The 24,376-nt window shown below is 40.6% G+C and overlaps 1 protein-coding gene across 2 annotated transcripts; it reads left to right on the top strand.

Moving 5' to 3' along the window:
• The first annotated feature begins 766 nt into the window (after positions 1–766).
• fgf11b (fibroblast growth factor 11b) lies at positions 767–23,570 on the top strand. 2 transcript variants are annotated; one of them, XR_009770210.1, is made up of 6 exons: positions 767–1,845; positions 15,342–15,452; positions 16,147–16,250; positions 21,228–21,426; positions 21,901–22,181; positions 22,416–23,570. XR_009770210.1 is itself a non-coding variant. In XM_061702742.1 (5 exons), the coding sequence occupies exons 1-5, from the start codon at positions 1,653–1,655 to the stop codon at positions 22,035–22,037; spliced, it is 744 nt and encodes a 247-aa protein (XP_061558726.1). In that variant the 5' UTR covers positions 767–1,652; the 3' UTR covers positions 22,038–23,570. The 2 variants fall into 2 exon arrangements, 1 of the variants encoding a protein (XP_061558726.1); XM_061702742.1 differs by having other exon boundaries at positions 21,901–23,570.
• Positions 23,571–24,376: the final 806 nt, after the last annotated feature.

The following is a 24,376-nucleotide window of genomic DNA, read 5'->3' as shown; positions in this document are numbered from 1 at the left end:
CCATGTAGTGCACAACAAATAAAAGCAAAATGACACCTAAACGTCCTGACCTATGACAGCGACTTGAGAGAGATCATCAGAGAGCTGAAGGGATAAAGAAACAAAAGAGAACAGCAGGAAACACAATAACTGCCCTTGTTGGAAGCATATCATTGGGAAAAATGATTGCGCAATTATTTGATTAAGAGGTGTATACAAAGACAAATTGCCAGTATCAGGAGTAGAACATATCTGAATCAATAGATTTATGTATTGCTTTGATTTGGTGTGCAAGATGAATGAAATAAATCGCGAGGAGAGCAGCAATGATGGCTAGATTAGGAGGTTGCTGCTCTGGGAGCAGAAGACTGAGAGAGACACAGCAGCAGCGACTACAACTACAAAATGCACTGATGTGTGTGTGTGTTTGTGTGGGTTGCACATGGTGATGTTGTTCTTCTAGAAGAGATGGTGACCAACCACAATCTGCTCCATTCATTCACCATATAATTATTCTCAAACACAATTCCGCCCCCCCCCCCCCCCACTTCCCCCCACCCCCAATTAACAAACAGACAAGCAGCGGTCTCGACAAAGCTGTGAGTTTGTGAATTGGTCACTTACAGTTTTTGTTTTTTTTTGGCAGGGAAGCTCATTCTCACACATCGCAGCCTCTAACTCCCTCCACCCAATACCCCCCTCCTCTCTCTTTCTTTCTCTCGCTCTCTCTCTCTCTGAGTCTGTTTCTCTTTCTCTCTCTCCCTCTCACACTCATGAATGTCACCTCTACTGATGGTGGCTGCCGGAATTCACACACACATCCTCTCAAAACCACTCGCTGACTTTGGATGAGGAGGAGGAGGAGGAAGCCGGCTAAGGAAGGAGAGGGAGAGCTGGGGCCGAGGGGATTCGGTGAGGACTGTGGGAACGTAGCAATGCCATCAAGAGGCAGAAGAGAAGTCTCTTTCTATCTGAGTCCATGTCTCTTCAGTGTTCCCACAAGCGTCGTCAGCGTGCCGTCTGCTGTTCTACCTCTGGATTTAAATCCGCCGGATTACCGCTCGGACTCCCACATCTTTGTTGGAGGCTGCCGCGTTTAAAAGGGAGGCAAAGTTCCTCCGTGGACTGCACAAACGATGACAAACACGTTGTTTTTTCTTGCTTCTTCAATAGCTTCCTAGCATTAAAAATGATTTCACTTTTCTGGAGTGAAAGTCTTTTTATATGTGGAATTCTTTTTTGTATTGCTTCAAAGTAGGACTAGTTTTTGGCAATATGGGATTTTGAACTTGTCCATAGAGGGATTTCTGTTGGTGTTAAAATGTGTGACGAAAACAATATATATCCTCATCTTCACCCTTTTCCAAAGCCATCCTTGCTTAATAATATTATCAAAATGTGACTGTAGCACTTTTCCTCTATGATATCATAGTGTCAGTGTGAAGAGAGTACATTGGACTGCAGGTGAACTTTAATCTCTCCCAGTTCTTCCATCTCCGAGGGAACCCTCCCACTAAACGGTTCCCTGTTAACCCACTTAGGGTTCCCCTGGGGGGGCTTCGCTACAACCTTTCGTCCTACTCCAGTTTTTGCGCAAAGCAAAAGCCACAGCGGCAAAAGGGGCACTGAGAAGGAAGACACCCCCCTCGCAAAGTTGAGAGGGGGGTGGGAAGATGGCAGCTCTCGCTAGCTCACTCATTAGACAGAAACGGGCGGTCAAGGACGACCAAACCAATCGACCGGTAGCCAACAAGCGTAAACCCTGTCCAAAAAGCAACAAGTCCTTGTGCCAGAAACAGATCTTGGTTCTCATCTCCAAAGTAAGACTGTGTGGGGGTCGCAAAGGTCGGAATGAGAAAAGACCAGGTGAGTCACTGTCATCATAAAACTAATCTACTGTGCATGACATTAACATTTTATGTGGCATTTTATTTGCTATGAACATGGTTCATATAGTTCGTGAAAAAATATGAGCGTTTCGCCCCCGGTACATTTTACTTTTCATGCCCAAATAAAAGATCTGCATTGTTTCAATGAACTCTTTTTTTTTAACGAAGAACAAGGGTTTATGTACACATAATTGTATATAGTCTCACACAAGGTAGCTCGAATGAAGCTAAAGTTACCTGTGCAATATATAAAATCGAATTCATGACTGCAAAACTCAACCAGGTACAAGTGCTCTGTTTGTTTTGACACCGTAAGTGATTTAACAGTTAATGATAGTGTTTGCTTGGCCTGCGTGGGTTTTCTCTGGGCACTCCGGTTTCCTCCCACATCCCAAAAAACATGCATGGTAGGTTAACTGACAACTCTAAATTGCCCGTAGGTGTGAACGTGAGTGCGAATGGTGGTTTGTTTGTTTGTATGTGCCCTTCAATTGGCTGTACCCCGCCTCCTGCCCAATAATACCTGGGATAAGCTCCGGCACGCCAGCGACCCTAGTGAGGAGAAGCGGCTCAGAAAATGGATGGATGGATGATAGTGGTTGTGGTTTGCAGTTTTGCCTTTCATTGATTAATGCGTTATACAAAGAGCTCTTTCTAATATTTTGGCAACATGAGACAGGCAAACACTGCAAACTACAACCACAATAATTAACATAGTTGTATTGAGTTGTATTGTATTTGTAAAGGTCAAATACACAATACAGCTCTTGAATTAGATGTCATTAGATTGTGCAGGTGTACCTAATGTTCTGAGTAAATATGACATGCTAAAATTCCTGATGTTGGAAAAGAATGATTCACTTTGATTGAAGTGATGCAAGAGCAAAGAGAAATGCGACTGAATGTTCTGTTTGAAAGACTCAAGAGCTTCCATGCAGTTGTTCATTTGCAGGATTAAAGAAAATGTTTGTTTTTACTCTTTGATCAGATTTAGGCGACATTTGCATGAGAACAAGAACATAGACATTTTTGAAAAGTTTGGCTGATTTCACAATGAGCAGCAAAAAGTGCCAGAGGACACTGAGATTTGCATATATAGCGCATGCGCACCAGCTGCTTGTCCTCCTTCTATTATCCAACGGAATATGTTTGACTTGAGAATTTGAGTTATCGCATTGCCTCTGGCCACAGAAAATTTACATTTTGCCGGAAAAGCTTTGTCAAGCTCATTATATTGAGCTGCAAACACGCAACATCCCCGTCGACTGACATTCATGAACTAATGTGAAATACAGTGGCTAACGTTTTTAAAGGTTTTAAAAACATGCAACATATAAATGGATGGGCAAAATAATATAATTTTTACCAGTTTTTAAATTAAAATAGCCTTGTGTAACATTCATTGCCAGTCCTCCATGTTAACATGGATATTTGAATTCAAGAGCCGTCAATGGCAGTGAATGAGTTCTGCACCTCAATTACTTAGTAATTTTAATAATAATCCTGCATACACTGGACATATATGCAATTTCAGTTGACCTTCAGATGCCAAAGTTAACGTAAAATTACCCAAAAAGTGATGCTCTCTTGTTATTCACAAATGCAAAACAAGCACAACAGGAAAAGATGTAAGCTGAGTAACTGTTAGATTCTTTGATCGTCTTTCTCTTCCAAAGCACAAGTCTCTGAATGATAGCTTATGCTTTTCAATTTATAAATGGAAAAGATTAAAAAAAATACCCAATACAGACAGCAGTGGTTCTATTCTACCTTTTTTCCTTTTTATAACAATTCATATTATAGTTGACTCACTAAATCCATATGTCACTATAATAGGTTTTTTTTTTTTTTTTTTTTTTTTTTTTTTTTTTGCTTTCGTCGCAACATCTCTGCGTATGCTCCAAATAATTGCTTTTTAAAGGACACTATTCCATCAACTTTGGAGAGAGGATTATAAGTACCGGTAGTTTTTATTATTATAATTCTCCTACGGTGAGGTTTTCCATCTATGAGGGAAATTGTTTTGCTTTACTGAGATACAATAAGTTTTACAATGCACGTTCGAGACATGTTGCTGAACAAATGTCCTCCACGAAGAGGCCACATACTGTCACAGTTGATTGGGGAAGACAGCGCAAGTTTGAGTGTTTGTCTGCCTGCAGAGCCAAAGGCTGCTTCGAAGCACATTTAATGTGGAGCATGATGAGCGATGAGCAGCGCTTTGTTCTTGATGATAACTTTTTTTATCATTCTGCACCATACTAACAAATGTCTGCTCAACTTCAAAGAGTGTTTTACTTCAAAATCTGTGAATTTCATTCAATGTACAAAAGATAGTTGCACAGTAAAGATCTACTTTATGATATTGTAAAGTAATCATATAATTTGCAGATAGCTGCACATTGTAAACTTTACTCTGTTTTGTTTGGGACTTATCCTTTTAGTAATTTATATATCTATTGCTTTTCCTTGAGCAGCCATGACATAGTAATATGGTAAACACACTGCAAGATTAAATCTCTGTGGGTTTTGTCCCCCTATTGTGTAGGCTGGACAATAAACCAATGTACAGTAGCTTGTTTAAAACAGACTACTAGCGTTCCACCATGTCGGGTGTTGCCGTGGCACAAAGGTAAAACTGGGACGTAGAAAATAATTTTTCTTACCCAGAGTTGCAGTTGTAATCATTCCGATCGCATGAGACACTGTTTAGCTTGCCCGCATGCTGTTTAATAAATGCTGCTCAGTGTGACATGCAAAAGCTGCTAAGGAGGATTGTGGAAATGCAATTGTAAATAGATTTCGGGAAATAGATTATACTGCAATTGGCTGGTGACCAGTGCAGGGTGCACCTCGCCTCTCGCCCAAAGACAGCAAGCATACAGAAAATTTATTGACATACTGTACGTGGAGGGGGAAAAAAAAAAAAAACTTTCAAGGAGTTCAGGGCGCAGAAAAGGAAGCATTCACACTAATGCTATTGTGCATGATAAATATTTTTATTTTCCAATTTGTATTTCTCCATTTGCCTTTGATGTGCTTCGGAACAACAACATTGTTCAAATCAGGAGCCCAACATAACAGGGGCATCCCATTCATGGCATAATCTATGTAAATATTTCTTATCTCAAATAGTTATTGAGGTCAAAATACTAGATTTTTTATTTTATTTTTTTTACAAGGAGATCAAAGGTGAGATCACGGCCAGAAAATAAATTATGTGGAAATGAGGCCTTGGCATGGCTTCAATCCACTTACTAAACCTTCAGTAGGATTTGGCTCACAGCCCCAGGAAGCATAATATTTCATGGTACCTGGGGATTGCTATGATATGCTGTGATGTATCAAATCAGATTTGAGTTTATTCCTTTCTTTGTCACATTTTACAGTGACAGCATGTCTCAGTATTCGCACAAAAGTTTGAGGGAATTCCAATTTCCGATGTAATGACAGGTTTTGCCTTTTCATTTTGCCACAAAACAAATTCATTGTTTAGATGGTCTAGCAAGACAAATATTGACCTGTTATTATTATTACTATTAATATTATTATTATTATTTGACATGCGGAGCTGGGGGCACTGACTGTAACCTGCAGGAGTCGCTTGTCCTGCAAATTAGATTAGCGCTTCCATCCATCCGTGTGCGGCAGGATTACTCCGAGGATGATTTTCACCGAACAAATTTGGATGAAATCCATCAACAAAAACTTTTATTTTTAACGACATAAACTCTACTTTTTTTGCGATAAATATAGGTTAACAAAACAGGTAGCGGTGAGTCCTTTTTACAATTGGTTTACTGCTGCCCAGATTTGATGGTAATTTAATATCTTTATCAATCATTACTCTTTGAGAGGTGCCCTGTCTCGTGTAGTTTATGTCATATCGATTGGGCCAACACTGCTGGAGAGAAATCCCTGACAATAAATTGCATGTTTACAGGATACGTTGACATTACAATATCCTGTGGGTAGGAAAACTGAAAACAGATTAATCTTCTACGTTTATAGAACTCAACTGCATGTCATTTGCACTCGCAATAGTTTCCAACTTGCATGGACTAAAAGTGTGGCACTGTGGATTATTTAATCTCTTCTCTAATCTCAAACTCTCTTATCTTTTTTAAGAGGGGCAGAGTTGTCTCTACAATCGATCAAACTAAAGCATCACAATTTCTCACACGTGCATAAAAAATGAACAAAACGGAAAGAATAATATAGATTAAAAAAAAGAGATGTTTGGCATCAAAAGATTATATGCCTGGACATGTTGTGGATTTTGTCATGAATGTGCAAGTGGATGAAAGCAAACATGAGAGAGTGGCTGTTATTTGGGAAGTGGATAAATTGGAGTTGACATTAAAAAAAATACCCAAACCTGAAGGTTATGCCATTTTTTAACCAAATGTTATCTTAATAAAATATAGCATAGCCACACCTGCTTCACTTGTATCACATCTCCTCCTCGTTATTATAAGCAAAGCCACAGCTTTCCCTTGTAACTACTTTACATCCAAACCAGCAGAAAAAGGCACCAGGCTACTACCTGCTCACTAGCTTAACAACCAGTGCCAAATATGGACACGTTTCCGCAAGGGCGCCTTTGCTCTTGCATCATCCTGTGCCCTGCGCCATGCTGAAAACTCCGAAAAACAAGTGGAGCATCAAATGGGGCTCAATGCGTGCAACAATGCCTACAGCAGAGTGAAAATGTTCCCATTCGGGATAGTAATTCCAATGATACATTTTTAAAAGTATGACCAATATATTAGATATTATATCTTTTGAACTGCTTTAAACATCACTTGTGCAACAGCACCAAATGGCAGGGCCAATGCGCTCAAGATAACAGAGGGAAATTCCCCACACTTTCTGGGCAGACTGAGATGCAGATAAAGGAAGACAGATTCCGCAAGAGGGCAGATCATTCTGGCAAGATTCTTGTTGAATGATATCCAGCGTGCTGTGAATAACTGGGCTGTATGATATTGCTATTTGTTTATTACATCGTTTCAAGGTCTGATCACTGACTCCCTCTACAACTTATCAACAAAAACTACAGTTAATATTCATAAACCAAGCTCTGCACTGGTCACAATAGAAACAATTATAACCCTTTTTATATTTTTCTGGGTTGCTGATTTGTGTAACCAGCATCAACACTAAATTTGCTGGCTTCAGACGTAGTATCAGAGGCAGGACGGTGGCTTGTCTTGAAAGCAACGGTACTCACTATCTGACGAGTATTGTCTATCCGACAAGTGCCGAGTCATCAGAATTAAAAGTATAGCAAATATAGTTGAAACTTTTCGAGCATTTCTTGCGCTGTTTGCATGGAGGAGCAATGCAGTTGAGTAGGTATCTGAGGACAGTTTGAGCACAAACGGTAGGCCACCTTCTGGGGAGCAGCAGACCGAGTTACAAGGAGAGATCCAGCCGAGGATGGCATTAAGCTGACCCCAAGAGATCAGGGCTGAGCAAAGTCGCTTACTCGACAACACCTGATCAGACGATGCAGTGTTGGGTAGCTTCTCATCAGAACTTTACTGACTGTGACAGGGGTCAGAGCACGGCAGAGGGAAAGCAGACAAGACGGGGAGGGAGGAGGAGGAGTCTGGCGAAGGTAAACAGACACTAATAGCAGAAAAGTCAAAATCTTAGCGATGTGAGAGAAAATTTGTCTTTCAAAGTGGAGTTGGATGGGAAGAGACAGATAAACGGGGTAATCAAACATGCAGGAAGAAGGAGAAAAGAGATAGCAGAGGAGATTAAAAGGAAGGTGGGTGGAAGTGAAAAGAGCTGTGAATCAGCCTGCCGTACAGAAAGTGCGAGATAGGAAACCACTGGGCTGGATATTAACTGTCACCACTCCAGAAAGCTCTCTTCAACATGAACTTTTCACTTGTCCCTTTTTTTCCCCCTCTGTCTCGAGAGCTGTTTCTGTCATTTATATCTATTATATTTTCTTTTCTAAAAATTGGGAGTAAGACTCATGAGTGCTTGTTCTATTTGCAGAATTAGCAATCCTCCTGCAAACTGTGAATATAGGCTAGAAATCTGCCTGAAAATGTATTTTGAAGGAAAAACGATTATTGTGTAGATTAAACCTAGTGGGAATATGTGGAAGGGGACAAAAGGCCACGTTAGTCTCATACGAGTGAGACAAAGAGACCTGAATTCAAGCAAGAACTATTACCATGGCATGTCTGCGTCTTTGCACCAAAAACGCCAACCACCAAAGTGTTTCAACGATGAACTTCATCAGACGGATGAAAAATATCTGGAACAAAATGGTGTGAAATGACATGAGTGATGACGTTGAAACTCCATAATCTATTCCATCCTTTAAACCTTATCAGATTAGATCTAAGCAAAGCGATAAAGTTTCCAACCCTAATCTTTGAGGGTTTTCTTAATAAAAGTGGAAATCTGTACAAGATTAAGGGTTGTACTTATGCATTTACGTTCATTTCATGGTTTATCTAATTCCTCGTCTCTTGATTGCAGAAGCTTCTCATCACTTGCAAAATAATAAAAAAAAAAAAGTAAATAGACATGAGCGGATTGTCTGTGTGGCTTTCTGATTTTTAGAGTGGAGAAGCTGTTGACAAAGCTCTTAAGTCGTATTTAAAAGTGAGTGCAGCCGAGGGATGCGTATGCGCAGCGCATCCATTTGTTTCCTGTCGTCCTGAAGGTAGCACCTTAACCTACCACACATACTTGCTAAGTAGAATCAGTGGGCGCTTTGATTAAACCTGACAGGGACAGACCGAACTTACCTCCGACAAAAGAAAGACAGCGAAGATGTAGGACACCGATTGGGGTGCTGATGAGAAGACAAGCAAGAAGGAAAGTGTGTGCATGGCCATGAAGTCCTAGAAGTACAGTATCTAATAAAGACGCTCAAATGACCAGAGTTATGTAGTGTGTCTGGTGGTACACTTACCAATGCAAATTAAAAAGAAGAAAAAAAAAATCTGATTTAACTACTATAATATATCCCTTGGCAATGTTCAATTGGGATGTGATTGCTTACTACTACTCTATACATAACATGCAATATGAATTATGACGGAAATTTGCAAATAAATGCGTCTGTACATTTATATTCAAGGGAAGCTGTGTGCATCGTGCAACTGAGTTTCTCACACATGATCTCAGAAGATGTTTGGCTCAAATGTATAATAGATTCCCTCTGCCCATCCTGTGCCAATCTGCTCTTAAGACCATCGCCTGGCAGCTAGTTTTCTTTTCTTGGTAGGAACAGAGCTCCTGAAACAATTTCAACACGTGTGAAACAAAATCAATGTACAATTAAAATGTGACAATTGTTTTTTTTGTTTGAGGGGTGAGGGGGGGGGGGTGTCCATCACTGTGCTGTTCAGCAACGATTGTGTAATGATAAGCCGTGACAAGTGTTCTGCTGTGGGGATTCAGAAGAACATTTGTTCTGCATATTTACGTTGCTGGAGAGAGAAAGGACAGGTGAGATCTTTCTCAACTGAGTGGGCTTCTTTTTTTTTTTTTTTTTCCCTGCCAACAGAAGAACAACCTAAACCTGTGTGTGACATGCTATTGGCAGTCGCATTTATAGGAAGCAATAACCTGGTGTCCCTCAGAAACCATTGTCATAGGAAATGATTTATTGAGCCTTGATTTTAAATGAAGAGCCACTTGTTGGAGTCACAGGTGATGTGATACACCACATTCAGATGAATTTCCTTTTCACCTCAGTCCCTCGGTGCTAAACTACTCCCTGCTTATCCACACATCCTTCTCATTCTAACAATCCCTTTTCCCTTTCTCTCCAATCTGTTTCTCTGTCAATCTTCATCATAGCGTCATCATCCTTTATCATGTCTTTTAGTGCCACCCTTCTTTTTCTTTGTAACTTGATTTCCCAAAATTTTTTCGTCCCCTTGCTTCTCTCCTGCACCCCGATATTCGCATACAAAGTTGATTACCAACTGCTCGTGGCCCAGTTCAGGAAAGTGGCAAAATCGGAGGAACTATGTTTTCCTTTTCATAAGAAGCAGAATCCCAAACCCATAATCCAACACGGCACGAGAGACCTAATCTTTTCTCTCATTTTGGATATTTTAAAAAGGCAACGGAAACAAATTAATCTGTTATTTCTTTACTGCTATGGAGCAGTGCATTATCGTTCCCTTCCTCATATTTAATGTTTCATTCTTGTAGATAATGTAATGATTTACTTCTCTCATCCTGTTTACAATTAGTGATTTCTCTTTTATCTTTGTTTCTCTCTCCCTTCTAGAAACTTTGTTCTGTTCGACTGATCAAGTCTGATTCTCAACAAACCTCAATTATAATACCACAGCGGAAGCTTAAAAACTCCACTGTGACACAGTAAATCTGTTCCGGCATAAAAGGGATACAGATCTTCCATTCTGCTTGACCTAACAGCCGAACAGGACAAAAAATACAAATAAAAATCCTCGCTGACAGTGTCAATCAAAACCGAGCACTCCTGTGTCCGCCAAGCGCAAAAAGTGGAAATCAAGTCATTAGAAAGACATTTTAAGGGTAGTTCAGCCTTGGCAGAAGATTGGGCTATTGTGAAGTTCTTGTAATTAACATTGGATGGGCAACATTTTAATAGATAGATCTCCGATTGTACAGGTGCATGTACGTATGGAAAGAAAGAATAAGACAGCAGAACCGGGTAACAGAAACATAATGGGGAGGGCGGCGAGAGACTGAACAGTAAGTCTTGAGAATATAAGTCAAGGAAAACCCCCATTGTTTGATTCGGTCAGAGTAGACGAACAAATGTCCTTGGCTGCTCAGTCATGCAGCTCCAAGTAATTACCTCCAGCCCTCTCAATAGAAACTCAGCTATCAGGGTATTAGCAAGCAACATACTGAGCTTGACTCGAGCCTGATAAATACATTAGTGCTATGATAACTAACACATACCCAACACTGATTAGTGAAAAACCTCAACTACTGCTTATTTTTCAGAGCAATTACATTGCAGATAAGGGTTTAAGCGTCCTTGATGGCTGCAGTTATGCATGAAGTGATTGCCTTGGCTTCTAATGTGGATTGAACTAATTTATACAGACACACATCTAATTGCTTGGTGAATGGTGGTACTATTAGGACGAGGCCTCATTCCTCCCGTGGGGTTTTCAATACGATTATCGGTGTTGGATGTAAATTGATGAGGGGCGTCCCTGCATGTGTAGGCCGTGAAATGGCTACTGCTGCTGGGGCTTAAGACATGCTCAGTTTCATCAACAAAATGTTCTCAGTTGACTGTATTGTATTTGTTTCGGAGATATTATCATCACGGTTAAACTTATAAAGTATTTCCACTGAAACACAGCAGCTAGTTTACATGCTTTTCTACCTGTCAACGGCTATTGTTGTTCCCGTTCATCTGTGAAGAAGGTCACTCGGGAAACGGGCCAGCTGATGAGTTGACATGTTGTGGGTGCCACTTGTGCCACTGATGTACACCAGCAGACAGGGAGGTCTCTTTTGTGACCCACACTCCACTGACCTGGATCAGCGAATGTTTTCTGTCACTCAAGCCCACACGAGTCCCCTGAATGATGAACAACATCATACACAGCGCTCGCACGGGAAATGTTCACAGTCCAGGGCTACAGAATGCGCCTCGGGCATATTTATAGGAAGTTCTAGAAGTCGGATGCACGTGCTGAACGATAACGTGCTGCTGCAACCGAATCAAACTTTGCACAGCATCTTCAGCCATAAAACAATTCCCTCGAAACCCAATTGAAAAAAAAAAAAGAAAAAGGATTTTCAAGTGACTTATAAGATGAGAGAGATTTACAACTCTGATTTGTTGAGTCTCATTTGAAAGTGAAAGCTCCCTGGCTGGACCAAGCAACAATAGTGAATGCTGCATCCAGTGAGCCTTGTAAGCCACATAGAAAAGTAAGAGAAGTCATTTCAAAGGTCAAAACTATTGTACTCTAAGCAATTATGTCTGAGACCACAATGTCCAGGTATTTGGTGCAATGATCATTTCTAGCATTGCTGGACTTACTGTTTGTGTGTTATTCCATCAGGACAAGTTCATCCCGCTAAAAAGTGTTAAATTATTATTAAATTATTAGTGTTTAGTTTGTCAATCGTTTAATTGTACTACCGTATATCCTAGCAGATTTTGGGCGAGTACACCCTGGAGTGGTTGCCAGCCAATGACAGTTGTTGAATATATATATAAATATATATTTTTGAAGTTTCAAAGTGTGCCTTTGTGTTTGCTGTTTGACTACATCTGTAATGCCCAAGACACAGAACAGTCACTTATTTTTCGACTTATGTAGTGCCACACAGGCCACATTTGCATCATTGTGACAGAAACACTGAGTTTGTGCTCATGTAAACAACTGTGCGATTTGCTAATCCAACCGGAGGTAGACTACTGTCATAACATGTTGCTATCTTGTCAGTGCACTTCTCCAGGACTTTTGGGAGCAGTAGCGGGATATGACAGTGAGCGAGACGCAAACCATTAAAGCTGGAGTTCAACATTTTTTCTTTAATAAAAAAAAAAATGGAGTGCTACATAAGGATGTCAACAACTGGTTAGCCGTGCTTTCCAAAAGGCTTGTAAAACAAGATGAGCACTACGTTTGTGTGTCATGTTGCATTTCAACTTAGAATAGCACTCAGTAGAGCGCGGACCCCTGCCAAGGTTGAGATTATAACAAAAGTTTTATTTTAAAATGTGGAGAGCTAAATTTGTGTTCATGTTAGGGAGCAGACTACTTCTCGGGCGGTCAGTGCCATGCTCATGTTTCTGGGGCAGCTTGTACTATTCACAATTTAGTGAAGGGGTCCGCCATTGAAAATTAAAGAGGTCCAGTTCAGAAATAAAATTTTCCAAACCAAAGTCCGGTATACATTTACTACAGTGATACAGTGATACGGTCATTAGGATCACAGGTGAGTTGGAGCCGATCCCGGCTGATTTCTGGCGAGAGGCGGGGTATAATTTGGATTGGGGGCCAACCGATTGCAGGGGCTTGTTACAAACGGTGTAAAGTGAAAATAAATTATTCAATCCGCATATCAAGGGTTCTTCATTTGACTATGCACCACTCTTCAACAAGGTTCCAGTTACGTAAATATTTTTTCCGAATCCAAACATTCAAATAGAGCCTAGTGTAATTTCCTCTTGCTATCCCGATCTTGAGTGTCCAACTGATTAACTCAGAGTTTGGTTTTAGTGTGGTAGGTGGTAGACTGGCTGTCTTTAGATATGTTCCCCATCAGTCCTATCATAGTAGATCTTGAGCAAGACGCTAAACTCCTAATTATGCCAACTGTGAGACAGACATGCTAACCACAAGTCCACCCTGCTTCCCCTTGAATAACGACTAAACTATATACAAATAACACCATTAGGGTTATCTGCATTATTTGAATAAACATTACAGCACCTTACTTGAGCCCTTTATTACCACCTAAATCCTTATCAATGTACTTCTTATTTTCATAATTACTTTCAGGAAAAACAAAAACAATAAAAACCTATTTAGAAAAGTATCTTTGAGGTTGACAACTTTAAGTTGCAATATGTGTTTGTTAATTGCTTGTCAGCAGTCGGTGGGCAGTTTTTTTTTTGGGGGGGGCTGTAAAACGTTTGGTTTTTGTTTTGTTTTTAAGTAATATACAGCATGTTAATATTGGATTGGAATGGTTCGAGAGTGGATCTGTAGAGTCTGTGGAGAGCTTATTGAAACATGAGTTCGAGGCTAACGTGGACGTTTTGATAGTAGCAAGACTGCATGAGCCATCTATTGAATTTCTGCTTAAGTGTGCTTTTGTTTGTGGCGCACGGAGCTGCCACTCTGAATGAATTGACAACTTCACTGCATGTCGCAGCTATCGCTCTATTAATCTCACACCTCCTTAATTTCCCTATTTCTTTATATCCCCTTCTCTCATCCTTCTGGAACTGACTGCTCTGATGTGGTGGGAAGTGTGAACTAATATACAGCATTCAAAAAGATACAAATGGGAGGACAAACACGTATTTTGACGAGCCGATTTGAAATTAATTCGATAGGGAAGTGCTGCAATAGGTCACAATTTCACTTATGTCTCGACCCTGGAACACTTCCTGAGAGAAAACGGTACGACAGATCTCATCACTGCATCATCATCATCATCATCATCATCATGCCACTTTCTTGCTCCCTGTGCTCGTCACCATCTGACAGACATATTGCGCAGTGTGCCGGGTCCCTCCCTGGGGGCTGCGTGCGAGGGCATGGGCGGAGTTTGGCAGAAGAGGAACACCAGCAAGACTTCCTGGACCTGCTCCTTCGTCCATGTTCACCTCCCTCGTTAGACATACACCGGAAAGGAATGTTGAGATTGGTGAACGTGAGCAGTGGGAAAAAATGAGATGAGTCATTGTGGACCTGCAAGGTTCTCCTCAATGTTTGAATTGCCAAGTAAGAGGAGTTGAGGTTATGGCTTTTTCTTAAATGAAAATGGGCTGTGGGGCTTTTGCTCATTAAACTTCCACACAGGTTCCTGATTGCATCTTTTTATGTTGCTAACTCTCCAACCTTCTCTCTAAATTTAGCCTCTGATGACCCCAGCAATACCTAAAAGTGCATGTGATCGCAAACTATTGCTTTAATACGATGGCTAAAACAAAATGTATTATTAATCACCTGGTTTAATTGCCGTGCTCATTTATACTTTGTTAGAATGTGTCTTACTAAGGTTTTGTGTATGAGTGTGAAATGCACCTTGGGCGATTCTTTAATTAACTAAAAATGGGAGTCACTAAAACTTAAAAGTGTTTATGCTGAATAATTGTTTGCAGTGAGACTTCTCTGGAGAGGACCACTATTAACTGCATATTTTCATTTACCAAAATATTACATTTGTGAAGAATAATCTGATAATAATTTAGAAAACAGTGTGATTTTCTTTCTTCTACAGCTACAACATTTTTGATTGTATTATTTTTAATATTTTGTTGTCAAAGTATACAATACTTTGAAAAATAGCAGGATTGCATGTTACCACTTTCAAACGCTTTCTCATGGAATTGGAGAGAATAGCTCTGTGAGTGGTTCTGTCAACCAAGCAAAATGTTTACGTCAGCTTGTTAACATGCTCTCAATAATGCTGACATGCTGATGTTCATTTGCCACAGCACTGTTAGCATGACAAATAAATGCGCTCAACAAAAAGTACTGTTGAAAAACGTGATATTGTCAATGGTGTTTCTTGAAGTTGATCACAGAGGCCATTCAGTCACCGCAGGTCAAATTTGTCTGAAAGTATATTGACTTGCAAAGACCAATTCACTCTAAAATTGAAGGATCATTTCCAACCGTAATAGAATTATAATATTTATTGTCATTGCACAGTCATCAAAGCTAAAACTTTGGTCCGAGGTGATCTCTAAATGATCTAATCGAGATGTTCCCTTGTGTTTGTGAACAGAGCCGCAGCTGAAAGGCATTGTATCCCGCCTGTACAGCCAACACGGATACTACCTACAGATGCAGCCTGACGGCACCATGGACGGTACAAGAGACGAGAGCAGCTTATTTTGTAAGTGTGTGTATAGGCTTCTTTAAATCTGTTACGGCATTTCAGTCCATCTTAAACACCCGAAGGACGCCCACATTACCTTCAGTGGAAGGCAGAGCTCCAATGTTGATCATTCTAATTCCTGCTGCTGACATAATGTGAATGTTATCCTAACCTCTAGAAGTCTAATTTTATCTTTCCAGCCCCAAATTATGCATTTTATCCTGCAAGTATAATTGAATGTGGAGGTTTAACCCTCCATACAAAGGCATACATTCACACTGCAGTAGCAGTTGATTCGGTCATCTTGTGAAACCTTCCATAGTATTTTTTTTTACTGTCTTAGCTTTGAAGCAGAGAGCTCAGGTGCTGTGTCTAACTATCCACTTTTAGCTCTGCTCCAAGCCCCATTTGCTGAGGTACAGCATCCCGCTTTTATCCAGGTTTAGAGGGAGTATAAAGCTCAGTGAAGGTGACACAGTGTGGAGTTTGCTGCAACATAAACTCGGAGAGGTCACAGCATTTGGGCAAAAAGGGAGATGTACTGTAGCTTGCAGTAGAGAGACTGGCGCCTCCGAGACCGCGACAGTGTACAGTAGAAAGAGAATACAAACCTTTTTAGCAATATATGATATTGTTTTGTTTGAATTCACATTGTCTGTCTTGCTATTTTCTCTCCCTTTCTATCTTCCCTGAACTGCTTTATCCAATTTAGCGCAGTTTAACCTAATTCCTGTGGGACTGCGGATTGTGGCAATACAGGGTGCGAAGGCGGGGCTGTATCTTGCCATGAATAGCGACGGATACCTCTATACGTCTGTAAGTATGCAGTGAAGGAAAGCTCAAAATGTTGCGTCTCAAGTTTGTCATTTGGGGAGGTAAGCTTCACATTCTGCTGTGCATGATCCTGATCACGCCAAAAGCTTTTTTGTGCTTACTGATAAGGAATTCTCTGTGTAATCACATTAAGAGGGAATACACAGAAGGCCTTTATCACTACCGTCATTTTGGATTTAGAAGATCTGACGCTTGTCAGTTACATCTTTGGAATTGTTATTTTGTCACAATGAATTAAGACTTTGAATCTTTGGATGGAAAATGTCAATCATTGATCATGTTATCCTCATTTGTTTTTGTTTTTGAAAATATGAATGTGAATTGTGGCAGGTGAATTTGAGGGGCCAAATTCCATAGTCTTACCAAAATTCATTTCAAGCTGTTGTTAGCAATCATATATTTTTTTACACAATTAACAATTGACCTGGCTTACCTGTCCGTTTTAAAAAATCAAATCTGGCCCTGGAACACAGAAATTGGCCCACCACTGCTCTAGGTCAATTAGTGAGGGAAGAATACATTTTGCCATACATGTCATTTTTTAATATTAGCACTGCACACTGTTTTCAACGTTGCGCCTTTCTCACTTTACTGACTTCATTCACTAAAATCTGAAAACTGTGTAAACTGTTCACATGTCTCGAAAAGATGAAAAGATTGGTCATAATAATGATTATCTTTAGCTGTTGGATGGACAGGAAGCCGTGACATGTCACTCATAATCTTATTTTCTTCAAGATAGAGACAGTACAATCTAGTATAGAACCATGCACTCTGCGTGGTAATGATGATGGCAAACTTTTAATTACTTATATCTGCTATTTTATTTAATCCATGTCAGTAGCGCTCAGCAGCTATAAAGTTGTTGGTTTTCTGAAAACAATATTAGTGAAGGATATGAGAACAATTATGTGCAAAATCGTGTGGCATATGGTTTATTATCCTCTGAGCCCCTGCTTAGTATGCTTTTCCTCTGTGAACGTCACGGAGTAGGGATTTCCTCTGCTGTAGTCAATAGTGGTAGTGAGGCTCACATTTCTTTCAGAGAAACACACATTTACACGCGTGCATGCGCGCACACACTCACATGCAGGTGCTTTACAACTGAACACCTGTCTTTTGGTGTAATTTCATGCATATTTGATTTTATGACCCCATATTTCCCTCTCAAGTGTGTCTAAGGCGCTGGTTTAATGGTGCAGGAAGGGGCTGAATGTAGAAGAATGGTTCTCTGCGTATTTCTGCTCTGCTGTGTTTTGTTTTCACATTCAAAAGAATCCCGAGAGAGTGAGGAACACATCAGGACTCATTTCCTTCCATAAGCTCAACAAAAACAAATGTTTTCTTGCCAAAATTGTCTTGATCCCCTTCTGCTGTGAGTACTACCTTTTCTAATGTGAATACTACGAAACTTACATCACAATGGCTTTTACAATTTTGCTCCTGTTATTTAAAAAAATCTTGCTCTTTTTATTCATTTATCTATGGGTTCATTAGCTCCGCCCATGCTAGCTCATTCAGTGGACACGCTCACAGTGTTTGAGAACAGAAACTGTAAAAAAAAAAAAAAAAAAATACTTTTCTTTCCAAGCGACCAACATAGAATATTATAACAGCAGTTCTTCCAATTGGTCGATGAAAAAGGAATGTATGTAAGCTCTGTGGTTATCTGTCGCGATTTGATTATATATAAAATGCCTCTGGCAATAATGACACAACCAAGCGTTACTTGTTTCCTGGGTAGCGTGGATAATTAAAAGCTGAGTGATTACTCAAGGCAGCAGGTGTCACAGAGGCCTGGAGAGAAACTGGAAGCTGCCACTCCGCTCTCAGCTATACGTAGACCAGCAGCCAGTCAGCACAGCACGAGACACAAATCTCACCGCATGATCGTCCGCATGCTTTATATATGTTACTATAAAGCAATATGAAAAGCTGGCCATACTGTACATGCTGCGAGAGCTTATTGATTGTCTCGTGCGCTGTTAAACCTCTTTTTAAATGCACACCCGTGTCCTAGTGACTTATGTAACATGGTGCGCCAAAGAGCATCTGGCTCCAAAACAACATCAGCAACACTCGCTGCTGCTGTCTTTGCATCCTTTTCTGTGCACATCCTTTAGCGACATGCGCGCGTCTGTTTGGGTGTTAAAGGAAAATGCTGTGAACGTGAGCTTTCCACTGCACGGTTTCATGTGAGGCGGGTTTGCCGCAGTAGTATTATGGAAATATGGTGATGTTAACCGAGCCCGGGCGCAACTCATGCTTTCCCATAGCGTACCGTGGGAGCTGATGGGCTAGTCAATAGGTACAGGGAGCTCGTACGACACCGTGACCCCTGCCGTCTAAAAAGGAGAAGGAGAATTCTAGAAGCACGGACGTCTACATTTGCAGTGCATCTGTTCTAATTTCACACATGAGGACACAAGTGCAAATAAGACATTTTAAATGATCTATTGATTTTCGTTCTCTGTCCTTTACATCTTAATTCTACACAGAATGAAATTTGTGATTTTGCCTTGTGAGTAAATATTAATACTTATTCTGCTTGGAGGTATAATAGTAAACCCAGTCTATGACAGCAAGGAGAGTTAAGCTTCCTGAAGGAGGTCGGAGATATGTAATCAGAAAGGAGGGTTGTGTATTGGGGTGGCGGGGGCCGGGGGGCGGGGGTTGCATCCGTGCATCACAAAATGCTTTTGAGCCATCTTGGGGATTCCGAGCACGGACGCCACATATTGTACATCATCTCATCTGCTTGCATTTGAATTCATTTTGGGCATTGGACACATGAAGGAGGCAAAGCCTGGCATTCAGTTCTGGAAGGTGAGACATATTTAACTGACAATCAAATTAAAAAAAATACAACACACAATAGGTATAGTCCCTGTTGACTTTTATAAATGTAAAAGGTTAATTTGGTGAACAAGTAAATACCCGCAGGTTGGTTTCTGTTGTTCTGCTTGGATCCAAAGGTCACTTCAAGGGGGTTTCAAAAATAGATGTAATAACAGCGACAACCATTTGGATCTTTGTTCTAAACGGCCATGAAAAATCACTTTATTAAAAAACGATTGCATCGTCGTGTCTGGATTTTTTTTTTTCGTCAAATGACAACAACCATCTCTTTGGAGATTACGTGAATGAAAGCTCAGCTGATGTGGTTTCTATGGTTAGGTTATTTTCAGGGAAGTGATTATGAAGGATAATTATGGGATTACTTGCAAGAGGGGTTATCACTGGTGTTATTTCAGAGCTTGAGCTGAAGGGCATTTTGTTAGAATAATGGTTTCTCTAGACACACAGGCCTGTGTTTGTCAGATCAAGGGACACGGGGTTGTCAGCCAAAAAGTCTTATTTTTGGTGCAAGGGGAGATCTAGAAGAGTGTCTGTCTTGTCTTCTACTCTTTTTTTAGTTACTCTCCTACCTTCCCCCTTTTTTCTTTTTGTCGCGGGCACCTCCTGCCCCCTGCTCTCTGATCTGATTAATAATGAATGAAGCACATCACCTATCGATCCTACCCTCTTTGCGTTAGCCAAAGCAGAGGGTATCAAACCTGTCGAGAGGATCTTAAAATAGCCCCATGCTGTGGTGGTCATAGTAGCGGGTACATTTGTTGAATTAGAAGCCTTGTTTTGCTCTGCTCAGGGAGCAGGCATTAAATGGGCATCAGCTCTTGGAGCAGCGGAGTGGACCGAGAAAGGTCACAAAGTCCTGAATTGCCTTGTCAGCTAAAGGATGATGCCTCCCGGTGAAGGAGAAAGGTGATGATCTATGATAAGTGTGAAACTAGAGGTCCTGTGTACCGTCTCCATCTACTTCTGCCTCTTCATTGAAGTCTGTTTATACCAAGCGGTGGTCCTGTAGCTCTTGTCCTTCTCCTCCAAGTCTCGGAGAAAGTCGCCACGCAGCCATCTCTGTAATGCTGACGCTGGTTAATCAATTCAACAGATTGGCTTTGCTCTCTGACAGCAGAAGGACCCTGACAAGACTAATTGAGACTAAGGGAGATTGATATATGTCTCGATTGCCTAATATCACCATTCAACGTTATGCAGGGTTCAGTTGTCCTTATGCAGAGAACACACCGGGGCGTGAGTTTGGGGCTGAGAGGGGAAATGATTATTTGTAACGACTGGCTGAATGGAAGACGCTTTGCTCATTTTATTTAATTATTGTTATCCAGATGTAGCAAGTCATGCGTGATTGACAGAATGTGCAAGAAACCAACAGTAGACCTTGTTTTTATGTTTGGCGGAATGTACACACATTATTTCATCAGGGTCCCAATATTGCAATAGGTTTCTGAACTTAATATACCTAATGAAGAAATTTAATTGATCAAGTCATCTTTCCTGTATACATTTATATATTTGATGACCTCCACCATTGAGGTTTCGTTTGTTTTTTTGTTTTTTTTGCTTATGAGCAATTACTGTCAATAATATGTCCACTTGGGAAGCTGTTTTGTTTTCTTCCAGATCTGATGCAGATTGCTTTGTTTGGCAGCAATTTCAATTGAAATTCAATTTAATGCATTCAAACTTGTACATTTCAGTCTAATTTCATCTGGTTCTTATTGTCATAGAATTTGATGTTGTTCTTTTGGATAGCAGAACACTAATAATTGAATTTGGATGAAAAAAATTTTTTTACATTGTTGTACTGTAGGTATTGTGGTTGTTGTGCTTTTCATCTGCTTTTCCCTGTGGAACGTGTAATCATTAGCACCCATGTTAATGTTGTTTTGCCATGTATGGCATGAATGTTCATGTTTTTTGTACCCCAGGGGTAAGGATGTCCATGCTTTCAAACGTGCTTTTGTTTTTTTGTGTTCAAAGACTCACATGATGTGTTTTCTGCTCTCATGACAATTGAACATCATTCTGCTTCCCTTGCAAAAGTTGCTAATGCGAATGTACCTCTGCCCCATTCTCGCTTTTCATGTTTATTTCTAGGATCACTTCACTCCGGAGTGTAAGTTCAAGGAGAGTGTGTTTGAGAACTACTACGTCACATACTCGTCCATGCTCTATCGGCAGACCCAGTCTGGTCGCTCTTGGTATATCGGTATCAACCGTGATGGCCAGGTCATGAAGGGTAACCGGGTAAAGAAGAACAAAGGAGCTGCACACTTCCTGCCTAAAGTTATCGAGGGTCAGTTTACATTTGTAGGACCTGAGAAAATCATGAGGGATGGGCATTTGAATACATTACTAATTAACTGCAGTTAGTTTTCATCGGATAATTGATTTCCATCAATATTTTGACATGTTAGTTTTCATCGGATAATTGATTTCCATCAATATTTTGACATGTTCTGAATTGATTTTACATATGTCAAATCAAAAAATATTTTCATATAATTTGTTTAATAACGGTAAAGACACTTGTTGTAAATCATGAAACTTTGACATTTTTAAAGACGTTTTTTCATGTTAACTTGTTCTTAATATCTTCTTGAGCCAGCAAACTTGATGATCAAAATTCTTAACAACTCACTACTGAATTTTTAATGCCCATGCCTATATATATATATATATATATATATATATATATATATATATATATATATATATGTAAAACAACATTTTCCAGCTATATTTCAGTGATTATTTCTTTGTTTTACAGTCGCGATGTATAAGGAGCCATCGCTACATGAGCTCACAAGTGAGCCTGTGAGTCCTCCGCGGAAGACAACCAAAACATCCGATTCCCCGTCCTTGAAAAATGGACGGAAAGAAGCTCCCAAGGCTGACGCCTCATAGCACAGGAGACAGAGGGTGGGTCACAGGGCAACAGCGACACTTGGAACACAGTCAGTCGCCCATCACGTGCGCAGGACGGCTGGGTGAACGGCCCTCATGGTCCACTACTCCAGAAGTGCACTATAAGATGCTGAGGGATGAAGGGTGAGCAGTCCATCAGCAGACAACAGGATGAGAGAGGAGCACCCCACCCCCACCCTTGTCACCACAGAATGGCAGACCTAGACCCTGGCCCTAACAAATTTCACACCCATCCCGATGTTTGTCTCCTACTCAGCCCCTTCGAATTTCCTGATGCAAAGGCTGCTTCATTTCTCTCGCCTCGTCATGCGTCATTGTCACTCTGACACTTTTGTCTTTTCTCCCATGCCTACGCAGCATTTGCTCTATCGCAACGTGATATTCACCATTCACACGCTTACGGAGCGGTCCCGGCTTCATAATCCTCAGCCATGAGCCCGCTCTTGATCCCTAAAGTTGGTGACCGTGTCGCCCTGCCGGCTTTCCCCGCACCATCTGCCGACCAGCTCAGCTAATCATCAAGGTCAACTACAGCTCAACAAGAGATGAAAAGGCTCAGAGTCAAGATGTCAACTGGAATCCCGGGTCACATCAGGTCATCAGGGAGAAAGCGATGACAGAACATCAGCAAGTCTACGCCTTCAGCCACCCAAGAGCCACCAATATTTTTTATCCATTGTTTTGAAGAAACCTATATTAATTCCACTAGCCCCACAATACAAATTAAAATCCATGACTTCTCAGCATTCTGTAATATGGAAATTATTCCTGTTAAAAAAAAGTGAATAAAATACAATACAAGCATCCACTAATCTTCTAAATACAACCCATGAGATCTTAAATTAGAGTCATATTGGGGCTATATATCAATAAGTGTATAGACAGGGACAAAAAAATATATGGATCTGGATCAAGAAGCCAGGGGATACGTCCGAAAAAAGAAATAAAAACTGACTGAGACAAGAGAATAAGTGACACTCTTTCCAGCCTTTCTCCCCATCAGGTTATCACTTATCTCAAAGGCTGCACATGAACAACCGCGTCATATTTTCAATCCAGTGTGGATCAGAAGCTAGTCATGTGAAAACGAGCGGAGGTATACACCTCACTCGGCATCTGCTGTCAGCAGAAAGCCGTGTTTGAAGGCAAACATCAAAGCCAGAGGAGCCTCGGAGCGGGAGCACTTGTTATTCTGACGATGTCTGGCAGCTTATCCGCCCGCTCGCTTTATCAAATCACCTTGGAAGAATCGCCCTCAAAAATGGAGCTGTCTGAGTGGATGTCTTGGTGTGACTGTGCCGTAACCCTGGTGTGTAGATGTCTTTGACTCTGTGGTGACACTTTAAGCGTGTGGATGAGCGTCTGTGCAAGGGAAAGAGATACTGCAGGTAACCTTAACCATGTCATTCAGAAAGAACACAACGCTGTCAGTAGGGCAACGGGAGAATTTCCATCAACTGTTTACTTGCGAACACACAGAAGGTGATACATTAAAATCCTTTTTTTTTTTTTTTTTTTAGGTTTTATATTTGGCTCGCTATAAAAAATTAAGAGACCATTTTAAAAGAATATGCAATGACCTCGTGTCAGTCTGGAATTTTTAAAAGGGTCTGTCACTCATGCAAGTTACCTTGGGACAAAACTCCGCGACAGCAATGTTTCATCATGTGCTTGGATACCACCAGCAAACATGCAAAGCAATGCTGAGAGATGGAAATGGCAATATCATAATCATGGCCACAAAAAATATACATCTGAGCTTGCCCTAAATAATAATAGTAATAATAATAATAAGTAGGGTCTTACACAAAAGAATAGTGGATTGTATGTTTTTTTTTCCTCCCCCATTTGCATTACTACCCAAACCACTTGGAAATAACGCCAATAGATTTATGTGACTTTCTACGGCCAAAGATCATGTTTTATGCACTATAGTACAATATATGTTCAATATGTTTGGAGATTGCACTGTGGCAGGACTTGACATCGCTTTTCTAGAAATTGATTTGCTGCGATGAGGGCATATATTCTTATGATAACAGAGGAGGATAGCGAATTGGAGGCTTTAAACTGTAAATGTGATGTACAGAGTCTGAAACTGTGTGTTAGATTGTAATGATATGCAGTACATACAGTAGATGCATAAAGGAAGCCGTTAATGAGGAAAGAGGCCATGCGGATTCTTGAGGAATCCTGCTAAGGAATTTCTTCATAAGGCATGCAAGATGTTTGGTAGGCATGTATGATGAGGCATGAAAATATAGTAATGAACGCAGGACAAAGAGCATGTCTGGCGCTGTGAGTTATTTATGACAGGG

Source organism: Phycodurus eques, chromosome 17, assembly GCF_024500275.1.
Source record: "Phycodurus eques isolate BA_2022a chromosome 17, UOR_Pequ_1.1, whole genome shotgun sequence".
In the NCBI taxonomy this organism is placed as follows: Eukaryota; Metazoa; Chordata; class Actinopteri; order Syngnathiformes; family Syngnathidae; genus Phycodurus; species Phycodurus eques.
Note: the sequence above shows the minus strand (reverse complement) of the source record. Positions and strands in the feature narration are given on the sequence as shown.

What these genes read in the sequence shown, in the direction of transcription:
- fgf11b (XM_061702742.1), top strand. Translation starts at nt 1,653, where the DNA reads ATGGCAGCTCTCGCTAGCTCACTCATTAGACAGAAACGGGCGGTCAAG. An exon ending in AGACGAGAGCAGCTTATTTT is followed by an intron (nt 15,453 to 16,146) that starts GTAAGTGTGTGT and finishes TATCCAATTTAG; the next exon opens with CGCAGTTTAACCTAATTCCT. An exon ending in CCTGCCTAAAGTTATCGAGG is followed by an intron (nt 21,427 to 21,900) that starts GTCAGTTTACAT and finishes TTTGTTTTACAG; the next exon opens with TCGCGATGTATAAGGAGCCA.